The sequence below is a fragment of the Boleophthalmus pectinirostris genome, unplaced genomic scaffold (assembly GCF_026225935.1).
Source record: "Boleophthalmus pectinirostris isolate CB_2022bp ecotype Guang Dong unplaced genomic scaffold, ASM2622593v1 HiC_scaffold_18, whole genome shotgun sequence".
Lineage (NCBI taxonomy): Eukaryota > Metazoa > Chordata > Actinopteri > Gobiiformes > Gobiidae > Boleophthalmus > Boleophthalmus pectinirostris.
This window is the reverse complement of record NW_026571133.1, coordinates 30,053,725-30,077,413: the sequence shown is the minus strand read 5'-3', so window position 1 is coordinate 30,077,413 and position 23,689 is coordinate 30,053,725. Positions and strand designations below refer to the sequence as shown.

At 39.2% G+C, this 23,689-nt stretch overlaps 2 protein-coding genes across 2 annotated transcripts; both read right to left on the bottom strand.

Moving 5' to 3' along the window:
* Positions 1-3,139: 3,139 nt before the first annotated feature.
* Positions 3,140-8,724, bottom strand: nt5c2l1 (5'-nucleotidase, cytosolic II, like 1). The gene is made up of 17 exons (XM_055154058.1): positions 8,525-8,724; positions 6,738-6,811; positions 6,539-6,656; positions 6,325-6,420; positions 5,845-5,936; positions 5,501-5,558; positions 5,289-5,390; positions 5,140-5,194; positions 4,984-5,067; positions 4,877-4,912; positions 4,698-4,805; positions 4,558-4,624; positions 4,271-4,441; positions 4,145-4,196; positions 3,921-3,972; positions 3,593-3,769; positions 3,140-3,516 (listed from the first exon to the last, which is right to left on the bottom strand). The coding sequence occupies exons 1-17, from the start codon at positions 8,593-8,595 to the stop codon at positions 3,463-3,465; spliced, it is 1,467 nt and encodes a 488-aa protein (XP_055010033.1). The 5' UTR covers positions 8,596-8,724; the 3' UTR covers positions 3,140-3,462.
* An 830-nt stretch (positions 8,725-9,554) lies between these two features.
* On the bottom strand, positions 9,555-14,378 carry slc2a11l (solute carrier family 2 member 11, like). Its single transcript, XM_020940231.2, has 12 exons — positions 14,303-14,378; positions 14,036-14,134; positions 13,772-13,932; positions 13,574-13,698; positions 13,298-13,427; positions 12,510-12,658; positions 12,169-12,356; positions 10,950-11,060; positions 10,648-10,749; positions 10,352-10,427; positions 10,071-10,198; positions 9,555-10,008 (listed from the first exon to the last, which is right to left on the bottom strand). Exons 1-12 carry the CDS (start codon positions 14,324-14,326, stop codon positions 9,805-9,807), a joined length of 1,497 nt encoding a protein of 498 aa, XP_020795890.2. The 5' UTR covers positions 14,327-14,378; the 3' UTR covers positions 9,555-9,804.
* Between the last annotated feature and the right edge of the window lie 9,311 nt (positions 14,379-23,689).

The following is a 23,689-nucleotide window of genomic DNA, read 5'->3' as shown; positions in this document are numbered from 1 at the left end:
TCAACATCTCATCATACCTATTAAGGTTTTACTTTATGTTTTAATTGAAAGCAACTTTTAATAAAAAGCGTTTAGTAAGGTGTAATTTTGTTTTTTGGTAAACAGCTTTGTGGCTTATTTAGGTGTAATTTGACTTTGTCAGTGAGGAATGGCCGTCCCTGCGTCCACGTGCTGACACATGCTGAGGTCAGCTGCTTTGACAATGTTGCACTACTGTACCATCCATTCTAGCAGTGCAATAGTATTGTCATAGCATTTGGCCTGAGCTCTCTCTGATCTTATTTTATCAAAAGAGTGAAAGTTTTCTAATGAGCCACTACTAGTGACTGATGACTGATAGCAGCTGGTGGCACACAGCAGAGCCTCCTGCACTGTTTACTTAGGCCTGTATTTACAGAAGACACTTTGTCCACTTTGCTCACTCAAATTTAAAGTGATGCACCTTTATGAGCTACATACCACATTGCTGACATTTTTCAACCTACATTGCTAGTAGTCCTCCGGCACACACCAAGAATAGAAAAAGTCAAAACAGGTCCATATCTAGTGTGTCTCAAGTTACAATTTTAGCTGTATAGGTACAGGACTGGGTGTCCTTTTACTTTTCAGTGAATAAAAAATGTAAGTTATATTGGCCTTATTGACTGGAGGAATTAAGACCTAAAAGCATAAGCATGGTGAGACAAATTGTTAGTAAAGGGCATGCAGCTTTTAAACATGTATATATATATATATATATATATATATAATCAGTAGAATTGTTAAGATAGATGAATTTATGGTAGTTTTCATAGAATAATCAAATCTGTAGATGTCTTTCTTTATTTGCACAATTAATCTAGGTTTTAAAAAAAAGTCTTCAAGCATGACAGTCCTGTATGTCTCTTGTGAAGACAGTGTCAGTGCATTCTCCTGTGTCTTCACCTGTGTGTTTTGTCATCAAAAAACACACAGGTGGGGGGGCTGAAGCAGGTCGAGGGGGGAGGGGACCTCAGGAAGGAATGTAGGAACAGGCCTCTCTGCTTTCTTCCCATCTTTTCCCTCTGTTCCATTAAGTGTCAACCTTCAACAAACTCACTCCTGTTTGTCTTTATGGGCACCAGTGAAGCTTTGTTGGTGCAAATGTTTAACCAAAGTCCAGTTGCAGTTACACTTAAGTAATTATTAAAAACAGGACAGGAAGTGAAGCGGACTCCTTGCAGCTGTTCAGGTGATCTGACTCCTGCCTGGCTCTAATAAAGATCTTTCAAAGTGTGTAAAAGTTGACTTAACAGAAGTTTTGTAAGTAGCTAAGTCACTTGACTTGTGTGAAATTCAGCCCGGCTAAAGAACGTGACTTGTTTAGGCTTGCTTGCAATGCTTGCTGGGAAATGGTGGAATGTGTGGAATGGGGGCCGGTTATCTGAGCGCAGAGAGCAGTGCAGAGCCAACATGTCAGCGGTGCCTCACACCAACGTTTCATGTGAGGGATGCACAGTGACATCTGCAGCACATTACAACCACAACTCCACTGTACTATGGCCCAGGCCTGCACTGTGGCCTCAGGAGCACACCTCAGGCAAACATAGTACTGATAGGATAACTACTACTAGGTCTGTAGGCATTACTGTAAAATAATGCTGTCTTTTTTTTCCTTTATATATATATATATATATATATATATATATATATATATATATATATATATATATATATATATATATATATATATATATATATATAGGCTATACAAATAAAGACATTGGAGAAAATCACTTGTTTGTACATGTGTTAAACTTGCAACAATTGCAAATTACTTTGGAAACGTAAATATGTGTAAATATCCATTTGAATATTCCCCCAGAGTTACATATCTAATCATGATACAGGCTACCACAACATAGTTCCAGGAATACAGCAGATATAATCATAAAATCAATATAGAATCATTCCTGACCCCTAATTTGAACAGTTAAACCTGGGCCTGTGCAAAGGCCCAACCAAATTTGTTTAGTTGTCAAATTAAACAAAAGAAGACTTTATGGTGTTTCTACCTATCTGGTTGTGTAGATGAGAGGAAGAGCTTTAATACATGCTTTTAAGTAGGTCTAGACATTAAAGCAAACTGCAAAATAAAATGGCTTTTGATTTTAAAATAATAAGACCATATTTTAGCAGTTATTGTACAATGGTATAGAACTTTAATAGCTCCTTTTTAAAGAGCACTGCAGGTACAGGAGACTTTATGTACAAGGTCAGAGAAAAGTTCAGAGAAATAGAGACTGTTCATTGTGAATGAAATTATTATTATTAAAGCAGCTGATAAAACATAGCAAGCAGCCACCAGCATTTCCAACATTGGTCCATCACTCAGTTCCTAAGGTGGAGCTACTCTTAAAAATTAGACAAGAAACTAGCAACGATTAATCCAGGTGAACAACACAGTGAGAGAAGGGCTAAAATAGTCTTAATTGAGGAAATGAAATCATCCTGGAAACCGGAGGAGGTGGCAGTGTATGGAAGGGGTACATCCTTTCAGCCTGACCTGCATTCATCCACGCATCAGATTTACACACCCGCATGTACACAGTAGTTTACTTCCTCAAATATTTGACCAAAATATCACTTTAATGAATGGTGCAGTTCTAGTATGGAGGCAATCAACACTTTAAACTTTTCTTCCAAATCAGTTTTCGATTTCCACTGACAGTGATAATAAATTGATATAGTTGATTTTTTGCTGCTCTGCTAGTCTGACGATGCTTTTTTCCATGAAGAGTGCAGGCAGAGATTTAGAAACAGCAAATTCCTGTGCACTGTGACCTGATAAAGTTTAGTCTCAGGGAGCAGGGCTGTCTGAGGCACAGGAGATAGCACAGGGGTCTGTCCCACAGCCCAACAAGAGAAAACAACAAGAATGTTTCAACACGGTACACATCTTATAGAAACGTATGTGAGGCATTATAAACGAAACATTTACATGCATTTCGCACTGGAGCGCAGAATATTGTCCCTGGTGGGATACACTGCCATCTGGTGGGCAAGACACAAACCGCAGTACAAGGGCTAATACAGACTTTAACACAAATAAACACAAATATTAAAAGCGAATTAAATAATTTCTTTACTTGCCAGTTTTCTATATTAATATATTGTATCTGTAAATCAATCTTAAGCAAGCACATTTAACATATTATAATAGTCATATTTAAACCACTTTAAAATGAATAAAAAAATGTCACTTTGAATTGTCTATGTGCGTTTTGGATGGGAGCCCATGTCCAGCAGAGGGAGCTGCTTTCAAGCTACTAGCATCTGAACTAATGGGATAATAGCATCAAAGACATTGTTAACCTTTATGCCACTGATGAACAAGAGGTAATTGTATTAAGCTGACTGATTGTTTTTATATATATAAAATAGACTCTTCTGTTTATGTTGTAGGTTGCTGTGAGTCAAGATGTCTCAGAGAGAAGATATAGGTCAGAGCTCTGAATAGTCGGGAGGGTTGTCTGCAGAGGTCATTTCATGGGCCATCTAAGAGTAGAAGAACTGTGATGAAAAGTTAAGTACTTTGATTGAGCTGTGTGTGCTTCGGGGTGGGGGCACTCACCAGGACTGGAGGGGCCAAGAAAAGGTAATTGAGTGGGTAGAAGAGTAGGTTGATACAGCTGGTAGAGTAGAGATCAGCATATCTTATTAGTTGACTGGCAAAGAGGGTCTGTCTGGCTCCACTCCGCAGAAGGCTGCCCATCTGACTGTAGGCTATGTCCATTCTGTAGGTCAGCACCTGAGATCACCAAGTAAACCACACAAGAAACACGTTCAGAATTCCGGTTCACAGTGTTCAGGCATCAAAAAGGATTTGAAAGCTTTCAGTTGTATTGTTGTTTCAGTCATTCTTCAAATCTATTTTTTGTGTCAAAGCTGAAAAAACTGACCTTCATTCTGTACTGAATAGCATGAATCTCTGGATCTGTGCTGTCCACGTTTCTTTAAATGAAGAAAAAAGAGCACATTAGAGTATGGCATCATGTTGTGCTATCCTGTGCTGAATACAGTATTCACTCTTTCATCACTCTGAAACCAATGCAATATTATGTGGAATGGTAACAATTAAACAAGAAAGTGGATAAATAACTAATTAGAGTGTTCATAATCTCACTTGTGAAGCTCTGCTAAGAAGATGTCCAGGCGCTTGAGCTCCTCAAACAGACCTAACACACACACACGCACACACACACGTTACATTTAGAAATATGCTATCCTCTAGTTTTAGTTCCCTTTTTACCTCTGTTCTTCTCCCACACCTCCAGCTCCTTACTCAGCTCAGGTACCACCAGAAACGTTTTCCAGCCCTGTCTCTTCTTGGATCTGAGGATATCTCCAAAGATATGGTCTCCAACATACAGGATGTCCTTCCCCTGGACATTTAGCAGATCACAAATTACGTCGGAGGAACCTAAAGGCACAAGTCAAAAGTTCAGCTGTACTTGCTTTACAGAGTGATACAAACTGAAGTAAAATAAAGTTAGTTTTAATCATTGTCAATATACATCCAGTCATGGCCCTTAGTACCTCCGGAATACACAGTCCCATGCTGGAGGTCCCCTATGTAGGTTCCAATACGCAGTTTTCCTGTGTCCTGTGTGAACACATTAAACATCATATTTATTCCTTTTGTCAGATATTTAATATAGATTTAACTGTTTTCACACCGTGTCCACTTGTCTCAGAACTGTCCCATCTCCAAAGAACTGGGGCTTCCTGGTGTCCACAACAATGAGATCAAAGTAGGAGCGCCAAGGTTTTATGGGACTGCCAGGCTAAGAGAAATATCAAAATATGCAGTTGGCTTATCATCAAACACTGGTACTTATTATTGTAATTGTCTCACCTTAACTGTGGTTTCTAGTAGGTATTTCATTATAGCCTGAACATACATTGGAGGTTAGATAGCACTTCGAAATAGAATGGATTTCAGCTTTTATAAAGAAAACTCACTTCTGTGTAACAGTAGTCACTGTTTGTTGCCAGAAACACTTTGGCCACCTCTTTAATTCTTGTTAAAAAGTATGGCAGATTAGGCTGAAAAAAAATAAAATAAAATAAATAAACTACTTGAAAAATATGTCTAAGATATAATTACAAGTTACTCACATCCTTTTCTACGTACTTCTCCAAATTCCTAATGGTTTTTGTCCTTAAGGACACCCTGAAATTCAGTTAATTGCATCATCATATAAGTTTTGTTTGTTCATAAGAGCTGAAATATTTTACCCTCATTTTCTTTCTAAAATAAAGAGTACAAAATCACTTTGTCATGAATGTAATCCATGGCGGCTCGGACATCCTGATACATACTTCTGAAGGTCATCATCAGGTCACCATGTTGGAAACCTGTGGTTAGGCTGCAGTTCACACCAGTCCAAAAACAGACAGACAGGGTGTTTGGTCCATTATTCACAACTTATGTTTCTTACAATGTGTAAAGAGGCAAAGATAAAAGCAGCTCACTGACTTTTCGTATCGTGTGCATCTTGTGAAGAAGTCCACGAGGCAGGAGTAGATGTAAGTCTCTGGAGAGTTAAGGACAGGCCATTCACATGAGACTCAATTTTTGAACTGCTGACCCATAACATTTTAGATACAATATACCATTTTATTGTAAGAGCAATTATCAGCAAATGAGTTATGACTTTAAACAGCCTTTTGTTCTATTTTCATTTTTCAATTTGAAAGTTTCTTACATGGAAGGTCAAAAATCAAGTCATGTTTTGTTAAAGACAAATTACAATCAGACTTTTAAAAGTGTGGATCAAATTTGCAAAGAAAATAAAAATTGTGAAATAATTTGGAGTTTACCAGACAGATTGAAGAGAGTGCTGAGATTGTAGAAGCGATCAGTGTCATGCCTCTGAATAAACTTGTTGGGATAATATTTTTTAATGTCATACCTGGAAAACATTATTATTATTATTATTATTATTATTATTATAGCATTTATTGTACACAATAGAGCCTTAACAGTGCATTGCTCATTCAGTCCACACTTGATAGTTTTAAGATACTGTTGGAGCCACAGCTGTCCTGCCATAGACAGGCTGCCAATCAGCGCTATTGACCCCTACGACAACACTCCACATTCATTCCAGTGTCTTGCAAGACCCAAGACAACAAGAGTTTCCATTAGAGCACTAAAACTGCTGGCTCACTGTGGCACCTGGTATTCCCAGTGGTCTTCCTTCCAAGTACCAACCATACCCAGATTTCCTTAGTTTACATTACACTAATTTGTATAAAAATACAATGCAACCATTTTAAAACTGTGATATGCTCATTTACCCTTTGAGAAAGTAGAAGCCATGAGAGCTGACCAGAATATTCCCATTTGAATCCACCTTGAGGAGATTGCCAAATGTTGTGTCAATCACCAAACCTCTGGTGGAAAAAACAATAATTATAAGACCTAATTATCAGTTGTATTAAAAAAAAAAAAAAAAAAAAAAAAAACATCTTGCAGTACTCCAGTGTTTGTGTTTGTGAGATTGCAAAGTACCTTGTGGGAAAGCTGGGGTCATAGGTGTAGCGCAGTAGATCATGAGGGTAACCCATACAAACCAGTCGGTCTCTGATCATCTCAAAGCACATGTTCTCAAAGTCAGGTGATTTGTAAACTGTTGAAGCGAAAACATTTATTACAACCCATACAAGTGGTATTAAAATACAATAGTATACTTTTGCTTTATTTTGCATACTTGCCAATGTGTAGTCCATATCAAACCCATAGCATTTGATGTTTTCTAGTGTCAGGCTTCTGTTCACAAAGATCCTGTGACCAATCACACATTACAACACACACCATGTATTTGCAGCAAGCAAGAGTTTGTAACAGCAGTTAATCAATACCATAGCCTCTAAAAGTCAGAATGTGTGCTGAATTTTGCCTGTCATGGTGTTTTCTTTCAGATATTCACAGAAATATCCAAGATGTAATTGTTTTTGAGTGTTGCAGAGTTACAGAAGCAGATATTAATCCAACAAGCCATTGCTGCTGAAATTGGGTGCAGTTAGACTGTTTATTTTAGTTAAAAATTTTTAACAAATCAACCAGAGACTTAGGAAATGGTCAAGTGGCTGACAATAATCACTAGAGGGTTGTCTGTGTTGACATTAAGGCTCTCACTGATGCTGTGAGTGCAACCCATGTCCCTAAACTTCACCTGCCACAGAAGGGATTCCAGACATCAATACCAAAGCTCCTCCCCATTTGAAAGTGTTGTGCTGAAAAGTGTTGATTCTCTGGTAAGAAAGAATTCCAGTTTCAGTATCCTGGATGTTTTGACATAATGAGGAATCCCCCGAGCAGATGTTTTGTACGTTGTTTTTTTTCTTCATTGCAATGATGGATGTTAAGGTTGCACAGGGGTCAAACACCAGCTGACCAAAGAGATATACTTAAAAAATCCTCTTCTGATGGGTGGGTTGTTCAACAGAGAAATGTCACAGCTAACACTGCCTAACTGACCAGGAACTTCTTTTGTCATCTTATTTAAATCGAATTAAATATACTTGGTGATTGATCATAGGGTAATGAAAAAATGTGTTCCAGCACATAAAGCATCAATCCCCCATCCTTCTGGAAACACTTACAGAAAGAAGAAATGGATGGACTTTAAAATTTGTAGATTTTTTTGCTTTCAGCATCATTTAGCTGTAGTTTCTCAGCTGTCCTTGAGAGTGTTTCTGGGTGGAGGCTGAGATGTTATCATGTGTCTAGCTTTTTCAGCCTCTCCACTTTTTACATTGGCTGTTATGACTTTTTTAAAAGCAGCTGGCATGTGCCGGTTAACTGCATGCCAGTGTCATTGGTGTAACTATATACAGTGTCAGTGTCACACCTATATCCACTCACACAATTACAGTAAATAATTCACCTATGTGCTCTTGATTTGCTGTCAATATAAGATGGATTTTGTTTTAAAGGAGGGTTTTAAGACAACAAAACTGGTACGGCTCTCTACACTATAAACAAGAACATGTACTTTTAGGATCCATGTTATTGATAGGTTAAAATAGGGGTGGGCAATTCTTTTTTGCGTGGGGCCACATGAGAAACAGAAAATATTGTGGAGGACTAGGCCAAAACTCTCAATTCTGCATAATATTAATTGTATTTCTTTATAAAAAGCAGTAAATAGCATTGTTTTTGACAAGCTGGTAAGACTGGTAAGAGTTTAAGTAATGACTAAGCAATGAAAAAAAGAGGTTGCCTTACAAAAAATGTCATTTAAAAACACCTAAAATAAGACCAATGCAGCTTTAGTCCATGCATGAGGTCAAATTATAAAATATGTTTATTTTATAATTCCAAATTAGCTTAAACGGGTTGGTCAGAGTCAACCAAAGGGCCGTATGTGGTCCCGGAGCTTTACAATGCCCAGGTCTGGGTTAAAACCTGCCACAAAACAATACAGTGATAACAGCTACTTTGTTTATCAAAGCTGTTCCTCTATATTCACTTGGCTGCATGGAAAGGACTCACTTTTGCTGGTAGCCTCTCTTGGTCCTGGGCTCCTCAGGAGACTGGCTGACATCAGTGTCTGCTGTGGCCATCGTGAGCAACCTGTTAGCCTTGGTCTAAAGAGTGCTATTAGTCATTACTGATGCTTTTATTTCCAAAAACATGCTCTTGTGTTAAGGAGCGTCTGTTTTTTCTATATTGGTTGCTGTTTCAGGCTCCTCCCTTTGGTCCTCGTGGTAAGGACTGGGGGACACCCTGCACGTCATAACTGTTCAAGGGATTTTAAATGTGAGGAGATTGTGTTATCAGAGACACACACATGTGACAAGGCTGCACGTCTGCGTAAGCATTAGGAGTTCATCTCTGGTCTCACATTGTAAACCTTGTTACACTGTGTAACAATTTGCTCAAATAAAATAAATGTAATTAAAAATTAAATGAAAAATTGCTGCACTCCACTGAAATCAGTGGATATTTGTCTGTTGATCATTAATTAAATACATTTAATTGCCACTCTAATATAAGTTTTAAATTATCTTCTTTCCAATACAGATTTTATTGTAATTCCTATTAATTAGTGGCCAGTCTCTCTGTAAGTGTAACTACTGAAATGTTATGGATTTTTTTCATTTAGGATGATGCTGATTTGCTGCATATTATGTTTAATGACTGCTATTTGCAGTGTTCACTGTGGTGGGAGATGCTGAAGTAAAATATATTACATTTAATAATAATTTAATAAAAAATATATATATATTACTGCACTTAACGTGCTACAACATGTAGTCACATGATGGTAGGATCAAATCTTCTGATCCTTTTGAAAATGTATTGACCCATTTGTATAATCCCAATTTGTATTTTGGAGGTAAGTATTGATACTTTGCGAGTGATTTCATGAATTTTCCATGTGGGTGTAATTGGTGCTTCATCAGACTTTAATTTATGCTTTATTTTAACATAGGTAATCTTATTTGTGCTGTTAAACAAGTCATATACACATTAGCCAACACCTAGAAGCATGAACACTTGTACTGATCACAGGCTCCATTTATTTATTTATTGTAATCTTAAAACTTTTTTGATGCTGTTTGCTAATGTGTAACTCTTAAACATTCCACCATTACAGATACATGCAGAATACCCCCAGCATAATGTCATTGCTAAGTATCCATTGGTCATCTAAATCTGAGTGATAGCAATATCCTTACAAAAAAGCATTAAGGTTGTAAAATCATAAAACCTTTATTGTTAATCCATAGAAGACATAGTTTGAGTTGTACTTTTTGAAACAAATATTGTCAGAACTTTGTTTCACATAGTGTACCATAGTTTTTTGTTAGCTCATTGGAAGGTGTTTTTACAGATTTGTGTATTTTCTTAAACTCTGCAGCAATCTCCAGAGGTGAACGATTATTGGTCTCAGGAAAGCAAAACCTCACATACAAACAAGTAGACACACAGAAAATCAGAAATATTAGGAAACAAAAGTGAGCCATTTTTTCCTGCAAAAGAAAAAAATTAATGTCAAATATTGCAAGTCAATAAAATATAAAATACTTCTTACAACTAAGACGGGAAAGAGCATTCCCACACAAAAGAGTCCAGCCCAGTTGAGAGAGGTTCCAACAGTGAAGGCTGCAGACCTGTACGCTTGTGTGAAAAGCTCCCCAGGAACAGGAGCGGAGGCGCCAGCTGCAAAGAATGAAGGAATCACTGGAAAGACTGTAATGTAACTATGCAACATAGTGAACTGTGAATTATTATTCTTATTTATAATGTAATATCAACAAATCAATAAAATATACTAATTACAATTAATGAATGAATTATAAATGAGAGACTTACATGGTCCACTAGCAAAAGAGAATATAAAAAGAAAAATCAGGACCATGCTGCAATAAGGCATCCATGAGAGATGTGTCTATAAGGAAAAAATATGTACATGTGAATATATTATACTTCAGGAGTGGTGGTCAAAGAAAAACAATGTGACAAAACCCACAAGAAAAAGAGTGGTGACATTTTTATTTTCAAAAAATACTTTTTTTTTTTTCTTTTTTTTTTTTACAATCTACTATGCACCTCTACTACCAGTGAACCAATGAATACATAACTTAAACTGATATTGTATAGGTGGTCACCTGCAGACACATGGTGATGGTGAGGAGAACCAGCATCACCGACATCAGCGCATACCCTCTGAAAAGCATCATCTTTTTGCCTGAATACTGGGCTATGAAAAACTGGAACAGAGCAAAAGTGGGAAAAAACCCCATTATAATATCCAGGCATGCAAATGTACCACAGGGGGGCGCTGCAGTGACACAGTGGTGAGGCAGTGGGACACATCCAGCATCGTAAGAGCACATGTAATGGCTTTGAAAGGTCACAGTCGTTGAGTTACATACCGAGCAGCATTGAGGCATGCCGGTGTACGACTCACCAGGGATAAAGAGGCGGACAGCTCGCACAAACCGGTTCCCAGCGCAGCGTAACGGAGGTCCTTCTCACCGATTCCCACTTGACGGAAGACTTCATATGAGTAAAAGTAAACCTACCGCACAAACGAGAATGGACACGGTATGAGAGGTGCATAGAGTGCTGCTCAATGTGAGGAATGTATTCTATAAATGTGTGGCGGTCTTATGAACCAATAGTTTAGCTCACTTCTATACCAGGCGTATACAATGTCAGCCTAATTTTAATCTTGCAGATGCAACGATGAATATAGTTGGCAGACTCACACTGTGGGATGGGGCCGTCGATATTAAGTAATCTGCATTTCGCAATAATGATAAGGACTGAAAATGACAAGGGCTCTTTTAAATAAATTGCTATCTATTATGTGATTTATTCTGTATTACTGTTTGCTATTTTATAATAAACACACAAGTTAGGACAAGTTTGGAAAATTCGTTCTTTTTGGATTAATGATATTATTGTTTAATTAAATTTCCAGACAAGGTGTGTATGACAGGGTAGACTAAAGCCTGGAAAGTGAAAGCATCAGTGGTGCCCGTGGTGATCAGAGCACTTGGGGCCGTAACCCCCAAACTGGAAGAGTGGCTACAGCCACTACAGTGGCTACAGTGAAATGGATATTTAAACTGACTGACAAATGCCTTTCTTGTTTGTGTGTTGTACTTACATTTTGGATGGAATTATCTGTGCTGATGATGTAGATGTAAAAAATTTTTCTTTTCAAGTTTTTTCCACATAGTGTATGTAAAGTTATGACATTTATTTCCATCAAGTACTAATATGAAAACCTGAAAAACCTGTCACATGCTCTTTAGCCTTTCAAGTGATATCAATGTGATGTAACCCAGTTACTCAAGTGAGAATATAATAGAGTTTTGTTTTAATATAATCTGGCCAGAAAGAACTGACTTAGATGGAATTAGTTGGCTCCTGAAATGTTTAAATTAAATACATTTAACTAAATAAAATAGTTAAAATAACTTTTGTATTATTTGTTTTGTGTTTTGTGGTGAGTTTTCAAACTCTGAAAATGTCTGCTATGTGAAGTCACTGCAAAAAGCCATGCATTGACTGATGGCCCAAACACAACCTGATCCTTAAATTGAATGCAGAGCATGGGAGCCTTTAAAAGCTGAGTGTACTGTGTAAATGCCATGTTTGAGAAGCACATTGTGACTTACAGCATTGATGCCACAGAGCTGCAGGGTGGTGAATATGACTATGACTGAGATGAGTTGCCAGCGGATGTCCTGGTTTCTGAACAGCTGCAGTACTGTCCGTGTCCCTGCGTTCTGCTGCACCACCTTCTCCTTCAAAATCTCCTCCATCTCCAAGTGGTAGTCCCCGTCCCCCCACAACCTCTTCAGAGCTAACCACAAGGGATCAAGTCATGGTTTGCATTAGTTTGGTTCAGTGTGATCTCTATAGGTCTGGAGGTTAGACCACTGACAAATGTAAAGAATCTCAGAGACAGTTTCATCCTACCCCTCTTTGCAATGTTGAGTGTCCCTAATGTTCCCACCTTGCTCACAGGCCGGTCGGTCTCCTGTAGCCAGCAGCAGGAAGCTGGGAGACTCTGGCAGCAGCGGCAAAGTGAGCAGCTGAACAAGTGATGTCAAACCAGTGAAACTAAGCAGCCAGGGCCACCTCTCCCTGGTGCCAAGCAAATCACTGTGGAGATTTACACATAATGAGGACAATATCTTTCACATAGTGACAGTGTCTGTGTAATTCCTCAGTTGCCCAGCTTGCTTCCATAGGTTATTTCAACATAGTAACAGCCCCAAGAAGGACTTTTCACCATTCAAATTATATTATATTTTGAGTTACAGTATTAATAGCTATGCCAAGGGTCCACATGTCCATAAGGGTATTAATATCCAAGCACAATTGACTTATGAATAAGTCAAGCTCAACAGATTCATCCTTAATGCTGTAGTGAGCAGTCATTTAAGTGTATAAATTGAGCAATTATAATGACTCAAGTACACTTCCCTGTATCAATACTTTTATTGCCAATAAGTGCGTCAAAAATATTAATATTCTGAAAGGGAGGTAGGATCTTTTAACATAGTGAGGACACAATAACTTACACACAGGTGCATTCTTTTGACATTGTCATGGCATAAGATAACCTAAGAAACCTATATGGGAGAAGTCAACATTCCTAAAAATTTTGAAATTGAGATTTATTTTTGTTGTGCTCCTTGTAGGCTACCTCTAATTTTGCCAGTCTCTATTGTTATTAGAAGCCAGCCCTCTGACCCACTTCAGTTCTGTCTTCAGTGTCTGTGGCTGTGTTGCTCTCACCTGATTCCCAGGAGCTGACCACTGAATTTCCCCAAAGAAATAAAGGAGGCCACTGTGACCCCCACTGCCCCGCGCAGCCTTTTGGGGGCACACTCCACCAGGTATATGATATGAGCTATGAGCCCGAGTCCTCAACAAGATGCATTATAAATAGTCAATAGAGATCAATATCAGTACAATGACAAATGAACTAGTCAATTCCAGGATATAAATTGTGCATGCATCAATCAAAATCCATATTGCTAGAGTTAATAGGGCAAACAAAAGACATTTTACCTGCATTCATGCCATAGAGAAAGCGTGCCACCATTATCATCTCGAAAGACATGGCTGTCTTACTTAGGAGCATCAACACAGCTGCAATTAGAGCTGGAATACTGTTTAATAAAAGACATTTTTTTCTGTTGGCCAAAAAAGAGAGATTTAAGGGTTCAATAACAGCAATTTAAAGTATGTTTATATCTGTTTATTTACCTCCCAAATTTTGACATGATAGAATTAGCCAACAGTGCAGACAGTAATGCTCCAATACAGAAAATGGACACAATAAAAGACCAGATCAGAGAAATCTGCCACTGTTCCAGGTTAACACCATATCTTTCTATACAGGTAATGTTCACTAGCTCCTGGATGAACTGCAACAAAGTTACAATATTATTATTTTACATTCATACATTCTTAAAGGGTTTGGTATAGTTTTTTTTTTTGTATTTAAACTGATCCATAACTTAGACTCACTAAAGAGGGAGAGGTCATTGAGGATATACTGACTCCATATTGATAGGCCCCTCCAATGCCACAGATGAAAATGGCAGCAATAAGCAGGGGACACTCAAGCTAAACACACAGAACTGCGTTAAACTTCAGGTATGCTATTCTAAAGTACTTTGTTATATCTGTAAATAATATATTTCTTTGAAAACAACAAAATGCCATTTTAGTTCAAAACAAACAAACAACAGAGCACACACAAAATATATATCTAAGGGAAAAAGAAAAACTTACTAAAAGTCGATCATTCAGGGACATAGCTGAAGTCGTCTGTGTGTCATCTCTGTACTCAATCTAGTTTCAAATTTTCCATGTTACAGGTTTGCACAAAGTCCAATTATTAACTTTTAAAGATGACAATGACAAAGCAGACTGAATGAGGAGCTATATGCAGATTTTCGTTTTTGTTGACCTAACAAGAGACTTTGGACAGACAAAGAAAGTGTCAAGTCATTGTCTTGATACAAAAAGTCATTTCACAATTAAAAATATTTAGTGCTAGGCAGCAGTTTTAATTTGTATTCGCAATTAAGCCAACTGCATGAATGTAATTAATCATATGTTCCACACTAAAGTGAAAAATTAGTACACTAAGTTTGGACACACCCTCTCATTCAATGTTTTTGTCTTTATTTTTACTACTCTCTACATTTTATACACATAAAGAAGACATCAAATATATGAAGCAAGAAAAAACAAGATTTTTTATTTTTTTTAAATTTTAGATTAAAATTCCTTGAAGTAGACAAAATGCTTTGAAATGCAAATTGTCAAAAGCAGTGATAAAAGCAAAGGGTAACTATTTTTCTAAATCTAAAATCTGAGTTATTTTGAGTAAATTTTTGTTTAATGCATTTTATATGTGTTCATTCATAGTTCTGATGCTTTCAGTGACAATCTAAAGAATCATAAATAAGACAAAGCATAAATGAAAAGTGTGTCAAAACGTTTTGACTGGTAGTGTATATTAAGACTCCCATAAAGGCTTCTACTTCATTTGACCATTTTAGGCCTAAAATTATTCAAATAGTGTTTTCTTATATTTGTGTAATGTGTTGGATATGGTTAACAACAATTTGGCAGGGACTGGCCCCTAGTAGTCCTTTGAAAAAAGTAAAATGCAGCCAAAAGTGCGTGTGTGTGGTTATTGACAGATCTGCAAGATTTTATAGGTAATCCCTGCTGACAAATGACAAATGTTTGACAATGACAATTTGAATTAGATCAATTGCACAACAGATGACACTGGTGTCCACTGAATAACAATCATTATAGCCATACCACTTTGAGAAGGTCTGTCCTAGTCTGATCTGATCTTAGGGTTAGGGTTGAGGCTGGTTTGTACTGATATAGGAGGCCATTGGTGCCAGAGTTGAACAATGACTATAGTGCATACTATTGTGTCTTGGGCATGACACTTGGTAGGAATTTGCTGGACTATAATCCAGTGTGTTACAGCCATTGTCTGTTTTCACTTGTTTTAGAAGGATAAAGTTTGGGATGAGGCACACTAAAAAGGGGTATAGCAAGATGGCAATGCTATACTGATGGATCAGAGACAGATATAAAAGCAGAAGGAAAAAAATGAAAAGGGGTGTGGAGGGCAGAGAGAGAAATATAGAGATGTGCTTGAGTGTATTTGAGGGAAAGTGAGGACTGCACTGATTATAAATGGGATCCGGGAAAACGCTACACCTGACAAATGCACAGGAGAGGGATGGCTGATTTTATAACCACTTAGAGCAAAGAGAGCAAAAGGAAAAGCCTGAAATTGGATCACAAAAGAGCAATGGTAGCCCAGCACATCAACAAGCATCTCTTTATACAGCCACCTTGGATAAAAGATTAGAGGTATCTAGCTACTTATTTTCAAAGTTGTTTCAGGGAGTGGGAGACATCTTTGTGAAGGGTATTTCCTGGACAACTGATTAGTGTTTTTTTTTATAATTTTTTTTTTTTGTTTTATCTTTGGACTGGCTACATGAAATTGTGTCTTTGTGTCTTTTCTAACTACATTGCTGCTGTCAAAATCTTGCCTGTGCCAAATGATTGTGTCCACCAGCTGCTCAAGTGTGTCCAAACTTTTACATTGTTGTTCAGCAGATTACAGTCTGTTTTCAAACTGAGAATGGTGGCAACTAGGCCCTCTTTCTTTCATAAAACAATAAAATGTCTTAATTGTATGATGAAAACAACCAAAAGAAAGGCCCATTCTCCAACCATACATACACATGCTCTCCAGTTGTTTATAGTTCAAAATTTTGATAATGATTTCCATTAAACATTCATCCAAGTTGAATACCTGCATACAATTTAGCCAGAATAAGAACTTTCCCAGTGGGAACATTGCATCATCAGTATGTTCATTTGGGAAAACCTGCCACAATTCAGTAAGAAATTCACAAGTAAAGTTGGAATGGAAAATATCAACCAATAGTGTAGAGAAGTTGTCTGACTTTTACGGTCTTTTGGAAAACAAACAAGGACAAAATAGTATTTATCCTACTTGACTATGGGCTCTGAGGTGGTAGAAGCTCAGAAGATATAAGGATGAATGATGAAGGAGAGGCTAAGTATAAGCACACTGGAGGAGCTGTGCCAAAGCACTGAGGTCCTCCCAAGTCAAAGGACAGTCATGGCAACGCTCGATTGTCATCAATTATACATGGATCACAGGTTCACTTTACAAGGAGCTGTTCAGCCTTCCACAGTCAAGACATATGTTCACATCATGTGTCAGCTGCAACCAAACAATGGACTTTTAGCGACATCGCCCCAGCTGTATATTAAAGAGGGGCTATTATACAAATTTGATTACTTTTTAGCATTCTACCATGTTATAATCTTGTTCCTACATCATAAACATAACTGAAGGGGTGAAGAGGTTTTTGATGTCATGCGTGTTAGAATATTTTAGAGATCTCTCCAGGGCCTTATTCAAACCCTTCTTGCACTTACGTATCTGTAAGATTCTGTGGAAGAAAAGTAATTATTCTCTGGTTTTAGTTTTCATTCTGGTTAACGAATACATGTGATGTGTTTTACACTTAAAGATTTTACCCATGACACCATCAAAGGCCCCTGGTGTCTTCACCTGTTGCCCCCTGCTGCTGTCCTTCCTCATCTCAGCTGTACTTGAAATGCTAATCTTTTGAAACAATGACACTGTTTTACCAAAAGGGGGTTTATGAGGGTTCTTTGTTATTGCTGTGAAATTGTGCCAAATGTTAATCTGCATACTTTACCCACCTCTTGTGTATAAAATGCTTGCTATACCTTTGCTCGTGGTCAGCTTGCTCCAGAGACACTATGCGTGTCAGAAGCTCACCATCTGCCTGCTTACAACATGCAACTTCCATCCAATAAAGACACCACTACAGCAAACCACATATGAACATGGAATTTTTCTTCTTCAACAATTCTGTGCAATGTTCAGCCCACAAGCCTATGTTGTCCATGCTCCCAACAATTCTACATAAATATGCAAAAACATTATACAAAACTGTTCACAGCCACATCACAAACCTGCTGTGAATTGCAGTAGTTTAATTAGTGGGATGCTCATTGTGTTGTGATAGCACTCTGAAGGAGGAGGAAGCAAAGGGAGGGGAGACTCAGAGCGTCAAAAACGAAAGTGAAACTTAGAAAACATGTTAATACGTTGTTTTCAGCGAAAGGTAAAAAGTACCATAGTGATCTAAATATTTTTTGTGTTAAAGGTAAAATTTTTCAAAGTACATAGCCAAAAATGTAAATAAATAACATCAATGAAATTTTAATTGCTGGTTAGTTGCAAATATATATGCTTTAAAACTTAATTAAATATATGATTCATGTGAAGTAAAAAGTATCTTATACTAGGATAATGGTAGGGTGGCACCACAAAGGCCAGATGCACTTCTCTTTACTTGCCTCCTTCACCTTGATTCCTCTTCCCAGTTCTGAAGGAAATGGGCGAGTCCCACCCACAGAGGACAGGAAAGAGAAGCAGATGAGAGAGGCAGGGGGTGACATCAGCTGAGGGTCAATGGGACAGACTTTCCTCAGGCACTTTCTGATCAAAATGGTCCTGACTGAGCATAGACTTTTATATTATTACTTCAGGACTTTTAAATCAAACTTTGACTATAGACTATATATAAATGGACATAAGTAACCATTTACATGGCAGGTAAATGAAATATATGTACGTGTGTGTGTGTGTGTGTGTGTGTGTGTGTGTGTGTGTGTGTGTGTGTGTGTGTGTGTGTGTGTGTGTGTGTGTGTGTGTGTGTGTGTGTGTGTGTGTGTGTGTGTGTGTGTGTGTGTGTGTGTGTTGTGTAGAGGGAGGGGTGTGTGTGTGTGTGTGGAGGAGCACCTTTAAATCTTGCCTCTGTCTACTCAACAATTAACTTGCGTGCTTCAATAATGGTCTGTCTCAGGTGGCATTGTTTGCCAATTTTTATATTTGTTAAAAATTATTACTCAAATGATCACTCTACACAGAATGTTACAAAAACTATCTTAAAATCTATTTAGAAATAATTTGACAGATTTTGTCTCAAAGTGTGAAATTAAAAGAAACATCTCACTTCATATAAGCAATTCCTAGATTCTGTTGACCGCTGAACAACGTACAAATGAACAATCACAGCCATAGTAATTCAGCACAGCTGTGGAAATCATCTTGAAACCCAACAGGCAAATTCTCCACATTAGCACCATTGCGCCCTTGAGCAGAGCACTTGGTCTAGATTGCCACCAGAAAATATGGCGACACGTTTGCCATCAGGTGTGTTCAGATGTCTCTGATTAGAGCAGCAATGGTAATGAAAATAAGAGGCGGATGTGGCTGAGGAGCAGGTCTGACACTACTCAGGTATCCAGTGTCCACTGGAGACACAGTTAAATTAATCATGCTTCTTTTTTTCTCTTAGACAACATGCTTTGATTTTTTTTTAAAGTCACTGTTTTGCCAGCCAATGGATTGAGAATTTATGCAAAAAGACTACAGCTCTTGCCTCTATTTATAACTTACTTTTATACGGTAAAATAACTTGGACAAGCTCATATGATACTAAGCGACAATGAAATAAACAGAATTACTTCTTATGATCCAATCTCTAACCACTTGTATTTTATATACTTGGTGTTTGATGAATTAACAATTGAAATGGGTTGTTTTAAGCTTTAAGAAGAAGTTAAGGGTCAGCATTCACCAGTAGTGCTTTGGTATGTTTTAATAATTAATGCGGTACTTTGTGTGACCAGTAAATCTAAAATCCAAAACTTAAGTTAAAGAATACACAGTTTTATAGCACAGTTTTTTGTTTTGTTTGTGGGTGAAGCTCATTGTTTAAGACAAGATCAAAGCCAAGACAGGAGTTCGTATATCTCATTTAATTTAACTTAATATAATCACTCTCCTATATCAATCAGTCAAACTATATTTTTAAGGTTCTGCATCAACACATGTAAAACCAAATGCTTCACAGAACAGAGGGAACATAAAAAGTGTGGAAATCAGGAAACGCAATATAACCGTGAAATCCTAAAAGTGAAATAAGTGTCCAAAGATTGTGAAAAAAAGACAGGGAAGAGACAACTGACTGGCTGTTCCTAAAACATATTAAATAGAATATATATGCTTTTGAAAGTGTCATATTAAACACATAAAGTATTCCAATGTTGTTTTCAGAATAAAACACCATAAAAAAAAGATGAATGGTACATTGAGTAAAAATAACTCAGCAAAGGGGATATTTTTAACTCAACCACTTCTTGTACATTTGCTATGGCACTCCAACAAACATGGTCTGAGACAGTCCTGCAGCCAAACAAGCAGGCTTTTTTTTGGTTTATTGCCTATATATATATATATATATATATATATATATATATATATATATATATATATATATGTGTGTGTGTGTGTGTGTGTGTGTGTGTATATATGTGTATATATGTGTATATATATATATATATATATATATATATATATATATATATATATATATATATATATATATATATATATATATATATATATATATATATATATATATATATATCTGTGGTCTGTATCTCCTCCTTTGGCCAGCTTACAATCCTTGAGTACATCAAGGACAAGGCCCCGGCAGATGAGGTGCTCAGACAGTGGGGTCTAGAGGAAGAGGTGCTGGAGGGACCATCATGGCAGGACAAACCCCTACATGGGGCAAACCACCGGAACATAACTGAAGTGGCTGATATCAAGAAATCCTACCAATGGCTTGAGAGGGCTGGTCTGAAGGACAGCACAGAGGCACTGATCCTGGCTGCTCAGGAGCAGGCCCTGGGCACTCGAGCAATAGAGGCCCAGATCTACCACACCAGACAAGACCCACGGTGTAGACTGTGCAAAGAGGCTCCTGAGACAGTCCAGCACATAACTGCAGGGTGTAAGATGCTAGCAGGGAAAGCATACATGGAGCGACATAACCAAGTGGCGGGCATAGTGTACAGAAACATCTGTGCAGAGTACAGGCTGGAAACCCCAGGATCAAGGTGGGAAACACCTCCAAAGGTTGTGGAGAATGACCGAGCCAAGATCCTGTGGGACTTCCAGATACAGACTGACAGAATGGTGATGGCGAACCAACCAGACATAGTGGTGGTGGATAAGAAACAGAGCAGAGCCGTGGTGGTGGACATCGCAATACCAAGCGATGGTAATATCAGGAAAAAGGAACACGAGAAAGTAGAGAAATACCAGGGGTTCAAGGAGGAGCTGGAGAGAGCCTGGAAAGTAAAGGCATCAGTGGTGCCTGTGGTGATCGGAGCACTCGGGGCTGTAACCCCCAAACTGGAAGAGTGGCTACAACAGATACCGGGAAAAACAATGGACATCTCAGTCCAGAAAAGTGCAGTACTGGGAACAGCAAAGATACTGCGCAGAACTCTCAAGCTCCCAGGCCTCTGGTAGAGGACCCGAGCTGAATGAGGGTGAGAGAGACCTACCACCGTGGAAGGTGAGAAACACATTATTTTTATTTTTTATATATATATATATATATATATATATATATATATATATATATATATATATATATATATATATATATATATATATATATATATATATGAGAGAGAAAGAAACGTATGACATGCCGGAGAAAGAAACGTATGACATGCCGGCTCAGACAAGGTCTGCATCAGGTGCTGGGGAACCAGGGCACCTTGATGAAAAATGGGCTACTGGAACACGGAGGAAATGGGCGAGATGCGAGAACAAGGCTCTGTTGGAATGCTACTACTACAGTAACCCTAGGCAGAGGGGTTACATGAACAGGATGTGGGAGAAATGGTTATTACGATACCCACAGTCCAAGCTAACGGCCAAACAACTAGTAGCTCAGTGTTCCAACATCCACAAACGGCAACTGCTATCACAACTAGAGATTGATGAGGTACAACACAAATGCCACGGCAAGGGGGAACCAGTGTGCCAGGTCAGAGGGGAGTTGACACCAACTCCCCAACCAGAGATTGTGTACGAAGCCCCAATAAGTATCACGCTGAGCGAGTCAGCGACTGACCTGAAAGATAAGATCATGGCCCGAATGAACACAAGGCAACCCCGATGCCAGTTACAGAGGCTAAGTGAAGTACCGTCTGAAAGTCTCCTAGACGATGTGAATGCAGCACTGAGAGCGATCCCTACCACAACAATCACTGAAACCAATGAGCTGATATACACTTCAGCAGCAGTGATCCTAGATGTGTTGGGCTATAAGAGCAACCATGGGAGCCATGCGATACAATACCCACCATGGCAAAGACGGTTAGAGACTAAAATCAAGGAGGTGCGGAGAGAAGTGAGCCAACTGTCAGAGGCCCAGAAAGGTGCAATGAAAAAGCAAGTGCCCAAGAGGTACAACCAGTTGCCCATACCTGAAGCACTCGAAACTGCCAAACAAAGGCTCCAAGCCTTGGCCAGCCGCCTAAAGAGGTACACACGAGATAATGAGGCCAGACGAATAAACCGGCTGTTCGCAACACAACCGGCAAAAGTGTACGCTCAGTGGTAGGGTAATAACACCAGAGCAGACCCACCAAGGCTGGAGACTGAGAGGTACTGGAAAGGCATATGGGAAAGGGAGGCATCACATAACACCGATGCACAGTGGCTGGTGGATCTGAGAGAAGACCACAGCAACCTCCCTGAACAGAATCCAGTCACCATCACAGTGGCAGACATCCAGGGGAAGAGTCTCAGGTATGAAAAAACTGGACCGCACCGGGCCCTGACATGATCCATGCGTACTGGCTAAAGAAGCTCACTGCCCTCCACGAGCGCCTGGCAGCACAAATGAACCAGTTGCTAAGGGATGGGACTCACCCTGAATGGTTAACCCAAGGGCGTACGATCCTGATCCTAAAGGATCCCTCAAAGGGTGCAGTCCCATCCAACTATCGGCCAATAACCTGTCTCTCCACAACATGGAAGCTCATGTCAGGCATCATTGCAGCTAAGATAAGTGGGCACATGAATCAATACATGAGTGCAGCACAGAAGGGTATTGGCAAAAACACCAGGGGAGCCAAACACCAACTCCTGGTTGACCGAACAGTCGCCCGCGACTGCAGAACCCGTAAGACCAACCTGTGCACTGCCTGGATTGATTACAAGAAAGCCTACGACTCAATGCCACACACATGGATCACTGAGTGCTTGAAGCTGTACAATATCAACAGGACTCTAAGGGCGTTCATTGCGAACTCGATGCGGTTGTGGAAAACCACCCTTGAAGCCAAGGGGAAGCCACTTGCACATGTGTCCATCAAATGTGGCATATACCAAGGAGACTCACTGTCCCCACTACTGTTCTGCATAGGCCTGAACCCCCTCAGCCAAATAATCGACCGCACTGGCTATGGATACCGACTCAGAAACGGGGCCACCATCAGTCACCTCCTCTACATGGATGACATCAAGCTGTACGCTAAGAGTGAGCGAGACATCGACTCACTGATCCACACCACAAGGATCTACAGCACAGACATTGGGATGTCATTCGGGCTTGAGAAATGTAGCAGGATGGTGACAAAAAGAGGGAAGGTAGTCCACACAGAGGGGGTGTCACTCCCAGAGGGAACAATAGCAGACGTTGAGGACAGTTACAAGTACCTTGGTATCCCACAAGCAAATGGCAACCTTGAAGAGGCAACAAGGAAAGCGGCTACGGCCAAATACCTGCAAAGAGTGAGGCAAGTCCTTAGAAGCCAGCTCAATGGCAAGAACAAGGTGCAGGCAATCAACAGCTACACCCTACCAGTGATCAGATACCCTGCAGGGATTGTAAGCTGGCCAAAGGAGGAGATACAGACCACAGATGTTAAGACACGAAAGCTCCTGACCATGCATGGAGGGTTCCATCCCAAATCCAGCACCCTGAGACTGTACGCAGGCCGGAAGGAAGGGGGCCGAGGACTAGTGAGTGTGGGAACCACTGTCCAGGATGAAACATCCAAGCTCCTTGAGTACATCAAGGACAAGGCCCCGGCAGATGAGGTGCTCAGAGAATGTCTCAGACAGTGGGGTCCAGAGGAAGAGGTGCTGGAGGGACCATCATGGCAGGACAAACCCCTACATGGGGCGTA